This window comes from Numenius arquata, chromosome 1, assembly GCF_964106895.1.
Source record: "Numenius arquata chromosome 1, bNumArq3.hap1.1, whole genome shotgun sequence".
NCBI classification, from domain to species: Eukaryota; Metazoa; Chordata; class Aves; order Charadriiformes; family Scolopacidae; genus Numenius; species Numenius arquata.
In genome coordinates, this window is record NC_133576.1 from 110,792,048 (window position 1) to 110,809,560 (window position 17,513).

Below are 17,513 nucleotides of genomic sequence, written 5' to 3' on the forward strand. Positions count from 1 at the left end.
ACAGCTTTGGGACGAAGTAACTCCCTTGTGTTAAGTTTCAAAATCTTGAAGCTATTGCATACTACAGCCCTTTTGTAATTAACTTGATAACTCTTTCTGATTACAAGAAAAAATACTAAATATGAAGTCTGCGTATATTCTAATTTAACATCCATTAACCTGTTAGCCCAGGAACAGAGGCTGTCAAATCCCATCAAACTAGCTCACCTTTCAGAAGCCAAATGATATTCAAGAAGTAAATATACCCTTAATTATTGACTCAAAGCAAAGACTGTTAAAAAAAAAAAACCACAAACAAACAACAAAACAAAAACAAAGAAATAGAAAAACCCAACCCTTTTCTGCTCTCTTCCAACCTTTGTCTCTCTATGGCCTTAGATAGTCAAAGCAGCAACCCCAGAGCCAGTCTTCCAGAGTCTGAATATCAATTCATAAATGATGAGGAGTTTTGTTATCTCTACTGGCTGCTATCAGCTAGTCACAGCAGCCACAACACATACATTAAAAGATAAAGAAAGATCCATTTTCATAGCTTGCTCTATACAGACAAGGCCTTGCTTGTTTTCCTACACAGGTGTAATCATCATATAGCAAATCCACACTGGAAAGACACAGTTTCTACCAACAAAACCACCTGGGGAAGTTGTACTCCGGTTCCCCAAGGGAAGCAAGCGGTGTGGGTGACAGGACAGGCTGTGCCAGTGCAACATCTCACTGGAAGAACGGTTATGCTGCAGCAACGACAGAAAAGAACACAGGTTTCCACACACTTAACCGAGGCCGTTAGAACTAGCAAAACATTGAGAGAGACGCTCCCAACACACAGAAAACCTCACACCACAAGCCACCTGCTTGGCAAGCCGGCTGCAGAAGCAACTTCTGTGCTGGGGAGCAGACGCCGGCCCGGTCCCGACCAAGGTGCCCCTCGGATGGCTCTTTTTGCCCGCAGGCTTGGATCTTCCCGGGCAGGCCACCAGGGGCCAGGCCGGGGATGCGGGGCCGGGCCAGGCCGGGCCCGCGGTGAAGAGGGCTGAGGCTCGACAGTCGCCGCCGAGACCCCCCCAACCTCCCAGAGGCTGAAACCTCGCTGTAGAGAGCGAAGCGGTGGGGTGTATTTCAACGTTAAAATCCCGCTACGGAGGACCGAGGCCGCCGCAACCCACCGGCTGCCGCCGCCGCCGCCACCGCCCCTCAGCCGCCGGCCCGCCCCGTCACGGCAAGCCCCACCCACTCCTTCCACTCCCGCTTCCTATTGGTCGAGGCGCCCGCCCGTCAGCGGCGGTTGCCATGCCAACGCCCCTGCCGCGGCGACGCCCTGAGGGAGGAGCGGGGCCGCCATGGGGGCGGGGCCGCCATGGGGGGCGGGACGGAGCGGGCACCGGGCGGCACTGCCACCGGCACCGCTACCGGTACCGGGACTGGCATTGGCACCCATGCACGGCGCAGAGGAGGCGGTGGAGGCGGGGGGGCCGCGGGTGAGCGCGGCGAGCACGCAGACCGACAGCATGGCCGGTGAGCGCCGCCCCGTGTCCGCTGTGAGGGGCCTGGCTGCGGTGGGGGGGGGCGGGCCGGGGCCTGCCCCGGCTGTGAGGGAGCCGCGGCCCCGCGGGCGCGAACGGCTGGCGGGGAGGGGAAGGGGGGGGGGTGTTGGCAGCCCTTTCTTGGGTCTGTTCTCGCCCACCGGGTCCTCCGAGGTGTTTAACGAAATGCCCGGAGCCGTCCGGTTTGTCCTCGCCTCAGGGCGCCGGTGGGGCTCTTCCCTCCTCGGGGCTGTCCAGAGAGCTCCTGCCTTCCCTCTCCTCAGCTGCTGTTTCACTGAGTGCTCCTGCCCGCTACAGACCGTGCAATAAAGTATTCCCCCCTCCCACCACCCCCCTCCCACCGTGCCCCCTGCTTGCTCTTGTTCATAAGGCCTTTTGGTAACATATGCTTGTATTTTGCATTCCCCCCCCCCCCCCCGTCAAAATTATTTCTTTTTTCCAGTTCTATACCATATATATTTAATGTGCATAAGGTGTAATGTGTATATGAATGCTTGCCTTCTGAAGGGTGTTCTTAGGAACCCCTATAGCAGGGCCCACCTACAAATTTAGTAGACAGCAACTTTCTCACAAGGCTGGGGATGCCCAGACGAAGCAGATTGTGATAGATTTCATCTGTCCCACTGCTGCAGCCCTGGGGAAGTGGTATGTACATACAGATCACCCGTGGGCTGTATAAATGGCTCTCGGACTGAGGACCATGACAGGGCTGCCAGGTCTTCTTGGTGGGTAAATGGGGTTTGTTTCTTCCTAGTTTTATGAAAACCCTGCTTCCAAGCGAGCGAAGAAGATAACTCTGAAAATGGTTTCTAGTTTCGTTTTCCCAGACAGGTGTGTGATACCAGTGATCGCCTCCTCCTTGATGATGTCAAAGCACAGTGTTAGTTTTGTACTTGCAAGATGACTTCTTACAAGCCTGTCAGACTTTGAACGAGGCACTCCTACGCTGCAACCGTGGCATAATCCTCTATCTGGGCTGTGTCCGGATGGGCAGTGCCCTGCTCCTTTTTGCTCGGAGGTGCAGAAGCAGCAGGGTTTTCGACACTGGCCTTGACAGCACACTTTCCCTGGAGCATGCTTTGCCTCACTGGAGCGAGATCCCTGACCTGGAGGAATTGAATCGTACCTTTGTGTGAAGCAGGGAAGCTGTGAGGACTTGATGCACCTGAAAAGAGTACTCCTTTCCTATAAGGTTTTGCTCTCAGTAGCAGAGTCTGATTCCTTTTCTTCCCCAATTCTCTGTAGTTGCTTTAAATTCTGTAAGATGTCTTCTGCCTTTTTTCCAGGCCACTTTATAAGTATTCTCTTCACTCTGTTGAACTTCAGGGAACATTTAACTACCTAAGTGAATATAGATGCAGATACATAGATACAATAACTGTGACCACAGGTCTTCCCTTTTTCATCATAATATTCTGCTTCTTGTAACAAATTCAAAGAATCATAGAAGGGTTTAGGTTTGAAGGGACCTTAAAGATCATCGAGTTCCAACCCCGCTGCTATGGGCAGGGATACCTCCCACTAGACCAGGTTGCTCAAAGCCCCATCCGGCCTTCCAGGGATGGGGCATCCACAGCTTCTCTGGGCAACCAGTTCCAGTGCCTCACCACCCTCACAGTAAAGAATTTCTTCCTAATAGCTAATCTAAATCTCTCCGGTTTCAGTTTAAAACCATTACCCTTCATCCTATTGCTATACTTCTTGATAAAAAGTCCCTCCCCATCTCTCCTGTAGGCCCCAAGATTTCATGACAATTCACAACAGAGTTGTGTACTGGTACATTCTTCAGTTTGTTTCCTGTGTGTTTGACAGGTCACACTCAAATTACATCCAAGAAAACAAACTTGTTTCTGGTGTATTCTGTTTTAAAATGACTCTGCATGCCAAATTGTAATGTATTTTAGAAAATCTGACAGTATATATGTGAGCTGGTATAAAGTGCACTGTTTATTCTAGCTTGCCATTTGGGAACTGTACATGTGTGTGCTGCAACAGGAGTGAACAGGGGCTGTAATGAGAATGAGCTCAAATGCCCATTTAAGAAAACAAATTCTACTTGTTTAGATGTGGCTTGTAGACTTACTTCTACAAGGTTTTTTTTAGTACAAGTGATAACAAGTCTTCATGTGTGCTACTTGCCATGTACATTTCTAGCACACGTGTCGGATTGGGCTAACCAGGTGCCCCTTGTGGTGCTTGTGCACAGCTGGGCAGCCTAAAGGAGTAGTGGACAGTGTAGCATCGAATGGTGCTTCCTGAGAGGTCTTTAGTTGCTTTCCAAAATCACACTTCTGTGGGAAATAAAGCTGCTGAAATACTGTCTGAAAATGGTATTCCAGTCGTGGATTGCATATTTTTATCTGCTGTCCTAACTGTTTGGGTTCACAGACATGTCATTAAACTAACCTGCCCCCCCACCAAAGCAATCTTAGTATCTGATTATATCTCTCCAAACTCCTGGAACTACTTAAAGGAGTGTTTTTTCTCTGTTCTATTCTTGCCTCTGCCTTTTACTGCTTTGCAAAAACTTTAACGTTTGCGGAAAGGGATAAAAACAGAAATAATGCCATTGTCAGACAGAACACATGGAGGAATACGTGTTCATTTCAGCATTCTGGAAGCACCCCTGAAATAGGGACTGGAGCTTTTTTGAAGATTTAATTAACTTCTTGCCAAGTGTGAGGCAAGACAGCTGTACATGTGGAAAGGTGCAAGCATTAGTGAGCAATGCCTACTTCCTCCTTTTTCATTTGCGGGATGCTCAGTAATGCTGAGCACTGTCCCTTACAGGACAACATCCAGATTTGGAGTAGAAGCACAACACGACACAAGGTGGTGGTCTGAGAAGGGATTCTTTGCTACCTCTTTGGTTATTTAGTTAGAAGTGACAGCCTGAGCAATAGGTTTAAATTTTTGTAAAGATCTAACCAAAATTTAAGCAGTTTGTAAAAAGCCAGAAGCGGGTTTCTCCAGAACTGATGTAACTGGAAGGTTTCGCAATGGCTCATCCACTTTTGCTGTGGGTGTCAGTGTGAGATCATGATATTTTTGCTCTCTTCTGTGGTGAGCCTGAAGCTGAATCACAAGCTCTGTCTCAAATTTCTGTAAGCATCTGTGAATCGTTTGAGCACATTAAGTTACGTGGGATCTGATCTGTGATTTCTGCCCCTCACCTCTCAGTAGAATTAACTGACTGAATTTCAGTGAAAGTTTCATCGCTTTCTCTTGTTGCACAAATCTGATCTCTGCATCCAGATGTGAGCATTCTGAGTTGACAACTACTGACCTGAAGAGGACAGTGCAGATTTAGCTGCTGTAACGGCAGTAGTTGATGACCAACTTCTGTACCAGCTGTGGTGTAGAAGACTTGGAAAATACTGTTCAACAATGTGGGTTTTCTTTTTAAATACTCTTTAATAAATATTTAATTTTTTTTTCTTCTAATAACAGGTCAAATGCCAAGACTTTCTAAGGTAAATCTTTTTACTTTGTTCAGTCTCTGGATGGAGCTCTTCCCCTCGTCTGAGCAACAGAAAAGATCACAGGTAAAATGTCTATGTTTACTGTTAATTGGTGTTTCTGAACAGATGCTAATAGCTCCTGCAGTGAATTTAACCTAACTGCTCTCTACAAAACAGATAGTCTGGAGGGGGAAAAAAAAAAACCAAAAAAGACTGATAAATGTTTTTCAGATATTTCTTAGAAGTAGAAAAAAATCCACTTGTAGGAGAAAAATAGCAAAATGGCTAGATAGCATGCTATTTCTGAAAAACTTTGAAAGGCAAGGTATGCCCCTGACAGGTGAAGCAAACAGTAAAAAATGCTGGTGAGTATTTTGAATAGCATAACAAAGTATGCATGGTGTGTAGCGAGCGCTCCTTAGTTTATATGAATTATAACTTTAAAATCAGTGTGGTTGATCAGGTAGAGGTAATTCTTTAAAATGTCAATGTTCATGATTGTAGAAGAGTTCTCTTGTACAGTGGAGGTGCACAGAACGATTTGAAATGTTTGCTGACCAAGAACTTGTGACAATGAAAAGAAACCGTCCTTGAGAATGGGTTTTCTAAACAGCTGCCAGTTACACTTCAAAGTAGAGGGGGATTTTCAGAGTGTCCTGGAACAGGACAAAGTGTTTCCTTTTGTGATCAGAGTTCTTATTGTGCTCTTTAAAGTGATTACTGCTTTGTGCAGAGCATACACATATGCTAAGATCCATAGCGCATGTATCAACCAGGACGAGGAAAGACGGGAAAATAATTTGAGTGACAATTAGGCCTAATTTTCAGAGCTTGGTATGTGCCAGGCTAGATCCGGAAGAGGGATAGATGAGCACCATGCAGACTTCAAAAGCAGTTTCATATTTAGTAATTCAGTTAGGAATGGCACTTGGGTTACAGTAGGGCTTTAGTACAGCCTCATTTCTGTAACCTCAAAAAAATTGAATAATTTACAGGTCTAAGGCAACTGTGTTCTGGTAGCAGCTGGATTACATGATGAGATCTGTTTCCCCACCTTCGTCAGACTAGCCTGTATCCAGTTTCCCCACAATACACAGGAATCCAGATGTAAGAGCTCTTGTCCGTGGTACGCAGACTTTTTCCATGGAAGACTATTCTTCAGAACCAGGATTCATTTCTATAAATGAAGAGACAGAAAGAAAGCTAGAGAAGCTGTTGGCTCCCGGGATGGTCAAGATTAAGACAGAAATCAAGAGCATTTCCAGATGCTGGATGATTCAGAGGGGTTTTCAGCTATAACTGATAGAATTTTCTATGCTGCTTTTGTGTGTTGTTATGGGCAAAGCAACGACCAGAAAAATCAGGAATTTGTGACAAGTCCCTATTGGAAGTTTGACAGAGGCACAGCACTCTGATATTAACAGACACATGTAGAAACCACCAAAAAAAAATTCTACTTAGGGGAAGTGGAACAGAGATTGTTTAATGATTCATATCACAATTTGAACTGAAAAGTTATATGCTCTGATCTGGCTGATTAGCGTTACCCAAGGAAGAGCTGTTAACATCTCTAAAGACTTGATGTTGAAAAAAGTTAAGTAAAATAAAATAATAATAATAATGATGATGATGCATTTTTCTGTAGGTAAAGAAGAGTGGCCTAGTTGTGGTGAAAAACATGAAGATTATCGGTCTTCATTGTTCCAGTACAGACCTGCATGCTGGCCAGATTGCTCTCATTAAACACGGGTCAAGACTTAAAAACTGTGATCTTTATTTTTCCAGAAAACCCTGTTCGACTTGTTTAAAAATGATTGTAAATGGTAAGCAATGACTGTAGTAGAGTAGAAGTAAATGTTACGCTTGTGATCGGTGGTATCAGAAAGCCTGTTTTCTCTTTGGACTGTCCCAGTTGCGAATGCCAATCCCTAATTTGTGTAGCCTGCACTGTTATTTTCCACAAGACTGAAAACAATATTGAATGTACATTTCCTTGAGCTGATGATCAAGGAACTAGGATTTGCTGCTAAGACCCTGTGTCTCTGTGCAACTATTATTATTATTATTATTGGAGGGTGTCTCTGTGCAACTATTATTATTATTATTGGAGGTACTTGTCCCTTGCTTGGGATGTACAGCTGAGATTCGCCAGAGAAAACCTAAGCCTGATGACTAGGCCTAGATTACTACATTTTTCATTGCTTGACAGTGGCACCAGAGGAAGGGTGGTTTTTATGCATAAATCACAAGGGATTACTTTACGATTTCCTTTTGCCAAGTGAGATGAAGACGAGTCAGATTATTTGCTTCCTGAAATGGGATCTGTTGGTACAACCTTTCTGCAAGTATTGCTTTTTAATGTCAGCAGCAGCTTCTATTAGTGCTCGCCTTTTTTTATGCAGTGTTAACGTATCTGTTGTAGGTAAGATGCAAAATTAGGCCGCCACAAAACTGTTAGAACTTAGGAAATTCCAGTTTTTGTCTATAGTCTGATAAGATCTTGATACTTGTATGTGGTAGCATTTTTGTTGTCCAGATGCTACTGAAACAGCATTCACGGCCTTAAAGGAGTAAAAACAGGATTAGGCAATAGTGTGTTGAAAATTATGTTTATGTTCCACTGTGCTTGAACGGTTCTTTTTGCTGCATTATCTTCTCTTCCAGCTGGGGTGAACAGGATTTCTTACTGGCCTGCAGATCCTGAGATCAGCTTGCAGAATGAGGCGTCCAGTCCCCTGACTACTGATGATGCAAAGCTAGATGCCAAAGCAGTAGAAAGACTGAAGTCAAACAGTCGTGCTCGAGTGTGTGTGTTGCTTCAGCCCTTGGTGTGCTATATGGTGCAATTTATTGAAGAAACTTCCACTAAGCTTGATTTTATTCAAAAAATAGCAAAATCTCAGCCTGACTCTAATACTGACTTTTATACTGCATGTAGACAAGAGAGAATAAAAGAGTATGAAAGTTTATTCCTAATTTCAAATGAGGAGACGCACAAGCAAATATTGATGACGATAGGACTGGAGAACCTCTGTGAAAACCCGTACTTCAGCAACCTTAGGCAAAATATGAAAGATCTTGTCTTGGTCTTGGCAACGGTGGCTGCCAGCGTCCCTGACTTCGGATGCTTTGGGTTTTACAACAGTGAATCACGGCGAACAAATGAAACAGACCATCAGGGTCTGCCCCAAGAAATTGCGAGGCACTGTATGATACAAGCCAGACTACTTGCCTACCGGACAGGTGAGTTGTTACACTAGGGGAGGAAGGATGGGTCTCATGAGGAGAGTGAGTTCCTGATTTCAGCCTTACTTCTTCCAAATACTTCCCTGAGCAAGCTGCTGAATTCCATTCCTACATCGGTGAAACAGGAGCAGCAGTAGTAGTAAAATCTCCACGGGGGTACGTAGTATTGTGTGTGAAAGCACTGAGCTTTCCAAGAGAAAATCAGGGCAGGTATTTCACATACAGGGCTAGCAAAGCCTGCCCTGCCAACATGTCCAACACCTATCTGAAAATAGAATAGAATGACATTTAAATTCTTCAAGCCACTCTGAGACTCCTTTTTTTTTACGGAGGTTTCACAAGATGTTTCTGTTATCAAATAAGTGCCAATATTTTAAGTACACCTCTTCAGAAAAGAGCAGTGAAATAACATCCTTCCAGTAGGTCATTAAGTACAGTTATGTTAAGCTTCCTAGCTCCAATCTTATTAGTGAAAGTGATTGTATATCTGATGGGGGTTTTCTTTGCAAAGGTGCTGGAGTTTTGATGTACAGGCTTTCAAGGTGGAAGGGTAGTTATTGACGATCTTTTGATACAGATGACTTCCGTTAGCTACTTTATTCTGTCTGGGTAGCAATGCAGAAAACTGGTGAGTTCTTCCAAAGAACAGAATATGAAGACTTAAAACTTGGTGGGACTCCTTAGTGATGATTTTTTTCATCTAGACAGGATAGATGCTTTTTTAAAACCCTAAAACCACACACACATATTTATAAGACCACACGCATATTTAGATGCTTTACATTATTATATAGGTGGATATAAGGAGAGCAAGATAGTAGGATATTTCCTTTGCTGGCTTAATATACATCAGTGACTAATAACTATGCAGAATATAAATAAAGTCAACCCTCATAAAACATATCTTTGGCAGGAAAGATCCTCTTTGAGTGATTGTATATGGTAGCGATACTAAGGATGGTGGAAATAGTTAATTGAAACATCGTCTTCTATAATATTAAACACTGGAAGCTTTAAACATTTTTTTATCCTTGATATGCTCTATTATAAATGGTCAAGACTCATATCAATAGGTGCTGGGGAAGATTTCCAAGTTCTGTAAAAATCTTCCAAGTCACATAATGAAATGTCTATTCTGGTCTATTCTGTGGTGGCAATAGGAAACGCTCCTCAAAATCCAATTGTTAACGTTTTGTCTCTGAATTAGGTATAAAATACAACTGATTTTGATAGGAATTCAGACCACAGAACCATAAATTTAAGGAATGGCAGAAATTATGTAATGAAATTAAGCAGTAAACAACAAGAAGGTTTTTATCAGTTTGTCACCTCACATCAGTGAACCTGTCCACATAAATTCTTGGCACACATTTTCTTACCTGATATATGTATTGGTAGCTTCTTAGCATCTGTGAACAAATGTATGTAGCAAAGTCTTAGAGTGGCTGGCCTTGCAGTTAAAGCACACCCAGCTTTTGCAGTAGACTCATATGACTTTGAAGCTCTTAATCTTTCTGGATTTCTTTTTTCCTGTCCATGAGGCAGCAATGAATGTTATTCCTTACTCTAGGATATCGTATGTTAATGCACAGGTAACTCAGAAATGCTTTATTTGTTATTTACTGCTAAAATTTTATGTATTTTAGAGGATCATAAAACAGGAGTTGGAGCTATTATTTGGGCAGAAGAAAAGTCAGTAAGTAGTGAAAAAGTTACTTTTTCTTGCACTCACAATTAATTTACTTGTATCTGCTTTGAGCTTGTTATTTTGCTTTAAGTTTATACACGTGTGTTTTTCATACACACATACAGTGCTATAGAAAGCTTGCACTTCTCATTCTTTAGTAACTAAACTAATGACTAGCTCATTGTTATGCTGTCAGGATGAAGGGCTACAAAGATAATTAGGGGCCTAGAGGGCTACAAAGATGATTAGGGGCTTGGAGCATCTCTCTTATGAGGAAAGGCTGAGGGACTAGGGTCTTTGTAGTCTGGAGAAAAGAAGACTGAGGGGGAATCTGATCAATGCCTATAAATACTTATATACGCCTATAAAGGGTGGGTGTCAAGAGGATGGAGCCAGTCTTTTTTCAGTGGTGCTCAGTGACAGGGGCAACAGGCACAAACTTGAATATAAGAAGTTCCATCCAAACATGAGGAGGAACTTCTTTACTTTGAGGGTGGCAGAGCACTGGAACAGGCTGCCCAGAGAGGTGGTGGAGTCTCTGTCTCTGGAGACATTCAAAACCCGCCTGGACACGTTCCTGTGCAACCTGCTCTAGGTGGACCTGCTCTGGCAGGGGGGTTGGACTAGATGATCTCCAGAGGTCCCTTCCAACCCCATATCATTCTGTGATTCTGTGATTCTGTGAAGTATAATTGAATTTAGTAACTACTACGGTGTCTCTGCTTTGCTTTCAGTGTCAGTTATTCCAGGTGTCCTGGTGCTATGAAGTTTTGCAAGAGCTGTTGGTCAGGCAGCATGTGCCTTCTCTGCATTGTCCTTCTCCACAACACTTTTTTGGAGAGGTCTCAGTGCAATCACAGCCTGACAATCTCTTGAGGGTTTTTGTTGCAGTTGAAGGGCTGTACTAGCTTTAGCACATTCCTGTTTGGATCAAAGTGATATTTTTCCACAAATAATTTTACTGTGCTTTTTCCCATCCGAACATAAAGTTTTTATTTCTTTATGTCTCTGATTATGCATGTTACTGAAGCCTCATTCTTCGTGCAGCTGCAATATACTCTTCATTTGTTTTTAGCGCTTCAGTCATCAGCTGCTTATTGCTGTTTTGTTTCTTGTTCTGATTTCAGTTGCAGGTTGCTACCTGTTCAGCCTGCTGGTCACTGGGTCTGTTGAGAGCCTGGTGAAACACAGTCTGTGGCACATCAGGGACTAACTCCAGCTGTCTTTAATTTTGTACACTGCAGAAAGATTTAAGGCCTAAGTCCTGCAGACTTTTTGTTCCTGCTATCAGTGTTACTTTTAAAAGGAAAGCCTCTAAAGCCTGGTGCAGTGTGTTACCCGCAATTTGCCCATGTGGCTCCTATGGATCTTAGTGGAAAAGCTCCATACAGACATGGAGCAGTTAGCAAGAGCTGAGTTCTCTTTTAACTGCTGTAACTGCTGATGTGAAAGTATACATTGCGCAACACTTCGACTTAGTACTCAGTTTAAATGTCTCCAAATTTGATGCTTTGCTTACTGTTGCAGAGAAGCTGTGATGGAACGGGAGCCATGTATTTTGTAGGCTGTGGTTACAACGCTTTTCCTGTTGGATCTGAATACGCTGATTTTCCACACATGGATGATAAACAAAAAGATCGGGAAATCAGAAAGTTCAGATACATTATACACGCGGAGCAGAATGCCTTGACATTCAGGTAATGGGTTTATTTTTACCACAGAAAAGAATGAGATGGTTCAGAAACAATTCCACGACAAATGCATGATGTCACTGTGATGAAGTGTGGATTGCAATCACAGTCTTGTGTATGCCTGTGATGCAGAACTTGGGTGTGCATGGACACAGTCAGCTCCTTTCGTTTCTTCAGAATTCCTAAGTAAACTTGGCTTTTAAAGGATATTCACTCCATTGCATGGCAGCTGTCTTTCGGATACAAGCCACTGCCTCTGCTTCCTGCTAGGACCATGCTGTAACCTGAAATACGGAAGTGTGGCAGTTGCTGAGGCTTTTGACGATGATGCGTGTGGAGGGGTGGGATGGGTGTTTTGTTCACAGACAGTAAAACCAAACCAGGCATCATTGTGTACTTGTGCACTTGATTAGGAATAAGTGGCTTCTGAGAGAAGATAACACTTTTTTGCTTGCTCTTGCTCAAATTTGTCACCTTTCAAAGCTATCAAGATATAAACTCTGAAATTCTGTTTTCTGACTGCTCGTAGGTGTCGAGAAATAAAGCCAGATGAGAGAAGCATGATATTTGTGACGAAATGTCCATGTGATGAATGTGTCCCTTTAATCAAAGGGGCTGGTATCAAGCAGATCTATGCAGGAGATGTTGATGCTGGAAAAAAGAAAGCAGACATATCCTATATGAAGTTTGGCGAACTTGAGGGTGTAAGCAAATTTACAGTAAGTCTGTAATTGTACTATATTCTGAAAACTCTGGACAGCACTGGGGGAGGATGGAGTGAGCAATCATCTTCAGCCAGCACAGAAAAGTGTTTTCTTGTGCTGTTTAGTCAAGTGAGTGGAATGGAGAGGTTGCTCTGTCACGACACTGGGGAGAAGTGCTGTGCCACATGCCAGGTGGTGGGGCCAAGTGTCTAGTTCCCTCGAACTCGTTGCCGTTGTTTGATGTGGTCTCTTCACACCCTAAAGTTCTCTCCAAGTCTCCCTGTCAACAGCACGGCGGCTGACGTGGGAGATCACTGGGTGATTTTGTAGGCCCTTCCAGCAGCTCCTGAAAGAGCTGCGGTGGGTTTTGAAGGTGGCCAAGTGCACCCGCACTCAGGGTGCTCACCATGACAGACAGCAGCACTGTCAGTTTGAGTGGGCTTGTTTCCCCTTCTCAAGGCAGTCAATGGCCACGTATCCCTTAATAGCTTTTTATCCTCAAAGCAAGAGTGCGTTAGAGGGAGAGCCCTTCATTTCCCACTTCACCCTTAGTCACGTCTTACAGTGAAGGACTGTAGGGTACTTTTGTTTTCATCCTTTTGCTCTTTCTTTTATCTGCTGGAATAAGTAAACTTTTTCTCCTTCTTTTACCAGTGGCAACTGAATCCATTGTACAATAACGCCCTCGAATTCCATGACCCTACAGCCAGGGAAAGTAAGTATTTTTTCATTAATTGTTTTTATGACTAAAGTCAGTAAGTGAGATCATGTTTTAAACAAACCTGAATCTGTCTGGGATTGATTAGTCTTAATTAATCTTTATTTCAATTAGTTAAATTTTGCTGTGAAAACTTCTCTGAGCTTTTTTAAATAGATGAACTAGCGACAAGTCGAAAACAAGCTTGTTTTAACAAATGCTTGGCGTTGGCGCACATGTTACAAAATCGAGTAATGCTGTTACCAAGGTCGAAAATGTGATGTTTTGCTCATAGATCATTTCAGACTACTTTATCATGTTTTAAATTTTGTTCTATAAAGACTTTCTATACTGTGTTCTAGAAAAAGCGCCAGTTTTTTTCAAGAGAAATTGGACACCTCAAAGTCATTTAAATCTGTTCTGCAGAAAATTTCAGTGAGTGCTTCTTTTACAAAGTGAAGGAATCTATGCCAATGCTTTTCAACCAACATTTATTTTTGTGTGTATATATAGACATATATAATATAAAGGCCACAAAATCCTTGTCAACCTGCATCCCTATAGCAAGGGAGCTGTCATCTTCTGAAAACAGAGTTTAGATGAATCTAATGTTGAAGCCGTTTTGTGCTACAGAAGGGAGCCACCATTGGCATCTACTGTCAGCTACCAGTCCTTAAAATGTTTCTCATCCAGAGGGGAAAATAATGTGGAATAAGAAGCTAAATAATTTTTGTGCCTCAAGCATGAAGATATGGAGTGTAAAGACAGGGAGTTGGCAGTTACTCAAAGCATTGAGCACCGTGCTAGGAGCGTAAAAAAGGCTGAAGGTGGGTTTTGTAGCACATGAATAGCCACATACTACAAGCTAATTCCTAATACATAGTGAGCCAGATTAGTGGAGAAGTCTCTTTATTAGCTATTCCCTTATGAGTCGGGGGAAAAGAAGGGAGGGAAGGGCTCGGAGCAGTGTTTATGGCATTAGTAATCACAGCAAAATGTTAGGGCCTATTTGTCCCTCTCTCTGCTAATGGTTTTTAAACCCAGCTGGAGAAAGATTCATCCTGGGGTGCTTTGTTTGACAACCTTTAACAGGGCTCATTTTTCTAACAGTGTTTTCTTCGGGGTGGTATGCTTGCATTTTCAACACTGAACTGTTTTAAGTTGCTATTTTTCCTCAATATGTTTCTTTTACTGTAATTATTTGATGTTCCTCTCTATGGGGAAGAAGACAAGCTCCCCCACCTTAACCCCCCACCTGGTGTTATTCCAGTGTGCCTGTATGTGTTCAGTATTTAAACTGTGCTTATTATTATATTAAAGTTTCGCAATTTTTTTTTTTCTTCAGATGGAGTCCAGAAAACAAAATCACTAGATGACCAGCAGCACCAAAACAAGAAACTGTGTCTTGGTCACTACTGAATAATTACGCACTTCTGCAGTCTTGCTTTATACTTTTTATAATGCAGCCTGTTTGCACTTTCAAATAAGGAAGAGTTTTATTTATTGTTTGGAAAGTGATTTTTAAATAAGTTTATTTATGATGTCTTAAATGTTTTACAGAATTACCTGAAGGTCTTTTTAATTTAGAAGTTCCTGGGAAAAAAATGCCGCTTGTATTTTCTCTGAAAGTAACTGGGTGGATAATCATTGTTAACACATTAAAAAAAATATACTGGAAGTTTATTACCAGTAGATCAGAGTAATAACGAAATGGTATCTTTTTTGCTTGGTGTATGGATTGAGGGAATGGATTTCTGAGTTCTGGGCTAGCAGAATGCAGAAACAAGCCCTAGTTCTTCAAGGACGATCTTCAAGGGAATCTTCTAGGGAATGGTAGATAAATAATCACCAACAATTCCTGTTTCTGAAGGTGGCTTTTGCTTCTCAGTCTGCCTGTATAAAGGCGGCAAAGCCACTGGGGTGGCAATCGTTGCTAGGTAAGTGATTTGGAGATCAAGCTTGTCTCATACATACTCTCTTCCCAGTAACCACAGCAGCAGAGCCGTTTTGTTTGTTGGTACTTGCGTTGCTGCTCTGTGTGCTTCCTCATGGGCGTCCCATCTGAAAGAATGTAGACAAAGATCAGCTTTGCTTTTTCTCAGCTTCTGGATGCAGGCAGAAACCAAAGTGGCTGAATGCATCTCACTGGCCCCAACATACTGTCGTAGTTTAGGCACTGTGTGAAGATTGCTAGTGTTTAGGTTTTGTTCATCTTCGCTAACAGGCTTCTAGGACTACAGAAGCTAATAAAGTTCCTGATGTCCTGTTGTTTCTTAGGTAGGATGGAACCAGTGGAATAGCCTGAATCTTTTCAGGTGCCAATCTCTGGATGACGACACGTGGAGCGAGGGTGATGTTAGAATAGCCAGTGAAACTGGTCTAATGTTGTAGCTGGTTTGAGGGGGTGGTGGGTAGGTAATGGGTAACCAGAACAGAGAGTTGTACCCAGCATCTTTTGAGAGGTCACTCTCCTCATTCCCATCTCTTTGCTGCTTGGAATATGACCTCTAGTTGTTTGTTTCAGCAGACGTTCCAAGACTTGCTGTTCGCTCCTCTGCTGAGCTCTCAAGTGCAAACGCCTTAAACCTTTTTCTGCTGCTGCTGGTAGGATACACAAAGAGCCTTTTCCCAGTCCCTTCACGCACCTTGTCTTTGCTGCCCTCCTTAAAGTCCTGGAAGGGGATTCCTGTCTTAAGATGCTGCTGTAGGTTCCGTTTGTTTCTCTTAGGCTTTGGAAAAGGTTGGAACTAGATAGCAAAGCTGTGATTGGATAGAGTGCAAATCATCCTTAACGTGGCATTAATTATATGGAGTCTGTTCTCACACAGTACGGCTACTGGACCTGCAACTGAAGGTACAGTTCTTGATGCTTGGCGCTGCAGCAAGGAGCTGTGATTCCCCACAGTATAACTTCATTCTTGAGTACCTGGTCTTCAGAACCGTGGAACGCTGATGTCCTCTTAACCACCATGAGAATTCACTCTCAGTGGAGCTGGAGAAGCTGCTGTTTCTCTGAGCCTGGTTAGACTTGGAGGCTACTCTAGGGCTGCCGGTTGAGTGCGGTGCGTGCAGAGTTGGCAGCAGAAATCTCATCAGGCATCTGGCTGACCTCCTGCAGGCACCACCGCTGTCTTGCGAAGCAGGGGGCACACAGCTTCATTTCCCAGGACCACGGAGTGAATGAAGGAGAAAAATCTGATGCTATTTGTTAACTAAGGGAAGGATGGTGAAACCCGTTTTTGCGTCACACCACCAAAAGAGTGCTTTTTCACAGTAGCTCAGGAGAAAATAGCTGAATTACCACTTCACCAGGTTTTGTAATCTAGTGTGGAGGATTCAGGGTCCTGAATTTGGGACCAGCAGATCCAGCTGCAAGAGCTCCATGCCTCACCTGTCAGATCCAGAGTCCAGGGCCTGGGGATTAACCTGGATGCCCCACGAACCTCAGAAAGACAGTTTTTTCTTCTCATCAAGGATTATATAGTTTCATTATGAGGTTAAAGTCAAATGTTGGTGTTTCGTAAGCAAGATTGTGATCTGTTTTTAAATCATAAATATTTTACTTTGGCCTGTTTGCTTCACACACACACTTCTTTTAAGTGTCTTGTCTTAGAATAAATACTCTTGGCTTTTCCTACAGATCAGAGGAAGACTGTCCAGATTAGAGTAAAAAGTCCACCCCACCCACTGAAACCTTGTTGTTTCCATAATCCATTGGCAGTGCTCTTCTGCTTGAGGTAGAAGCAGGGAAAAAAAAACCAAGGGCAAGTTTAAGGCCCTTTCAAGTTTCATACTGATTAGTCAGCTGGTATCAAAATCGGTAAAGATGTCTGTGTCTTTATAGAAACAGCTGAAATTGAAAAGTCCCTGAAACGTCATAGGTGGCCTGGGTACATGGAGAGGTAAATCAAGATACAAGTCAAATATCGCACGCATTAAATAACTACGCTTCAGTGACTGCTGCTGGTAATCTGTGCTTCGTGAGGAGTTAAGATTTTACCTTTACTTTTTATTGTTTTTTAAAAGAGGATTTTTGTACAAAACTTCCCATGAAACTTAGAATTGCTTGTAGGGCTGACAGCTTGCAAGTCTGGCTTTATTTCTTTCAAGTCGTGCTGTATTTCTGCAGATTCCTCCAGACGCTCACGAATCTCTGCAGGCTCCAGTTATCAGTGTAACCCTACTTCTTTTAACTCTTGCTGTGGTTACAAAGTAGGGGTTTTATCCTGGACAACAGGAACAATGTGGATGGGGTTTCTCTCTCAACCCGTGGACTCCGTAGGCGCTGCTGTGCACGTCATCTGCTTACCAGGGAGAGCCACGGAAGACCGGACTTCTCCTGCAGTGCTTGTTTTGCAAATGAACTCTAGGATGTTTATTTCTTACATAAAAAGAACAATGTATTTAAAATTAATAAATGTAAAAGCTATATATTTTATACATTGTATGAAATTTCCTTATGCGTTTTGGGTCTCTGCCATTCATT

General features: G+C 43.0%; 1 protein-coding gene across 1 annotated transcript; it reads left to right on the forward strand.

Moving 5' to 3' along the window:
- Positions 1–1,369: 1,369 nt before the first annotated feature.
- CDADC1 (cytidine and dCMP deaminase domain containing 1) lies at positions 1,370–17,464 on the forward strand. The gene is made up of 9 exons (XM_074153750.1): positions 1,370–1,512; positions 4,992–5,086; positions 6,648–6,825; positions 7,667–8,245; positions 9,895–9,944; positions 11,463–11,632; positions 12,156–12,345; positions 12,985–13,045; positions 14,373–17,464. Exons 1-9 carry the CDS (start codon positions 1,434–1,436, stop codon positions 14,444–14,446), a joined length of 1,476 nt encoding a protein of 491 aa, XP_074009851.1. The 5' UTR covers positions 1,370–1,433; the 3' UTR covers positions 14,447–17,464.
- The last annotated feature ends 49 nt before the right edge of the window (positions 17,465–17,513 follow it).

Excerpts from the sequence above, each read along its gene's own strand:
- CDADC1 (XM_074153750.1), top strand. The coding sequence starts at position 1,434 with ATGCACGGCGCAGAGGAGGCGGTGGAGGCGGGGGGGCCGCGGGTGAGC. Across the intron at positions 9,945-11,462 it reads TTTGGGCAGAAGAAAAGTCA|AGAAGCTGTGATGGAACGGG; the intron begins GTAAGTAGTGAA and ends TTACTGTTGCAG. Across the intron at positions 13,046-14,372 it reads TGACCCTACAGCCAGGGAAA|ATGGAGTCCAGAAAACAAAA; the intron begins GTAAGTATTTTT and ends TTTTTTCTTCAG.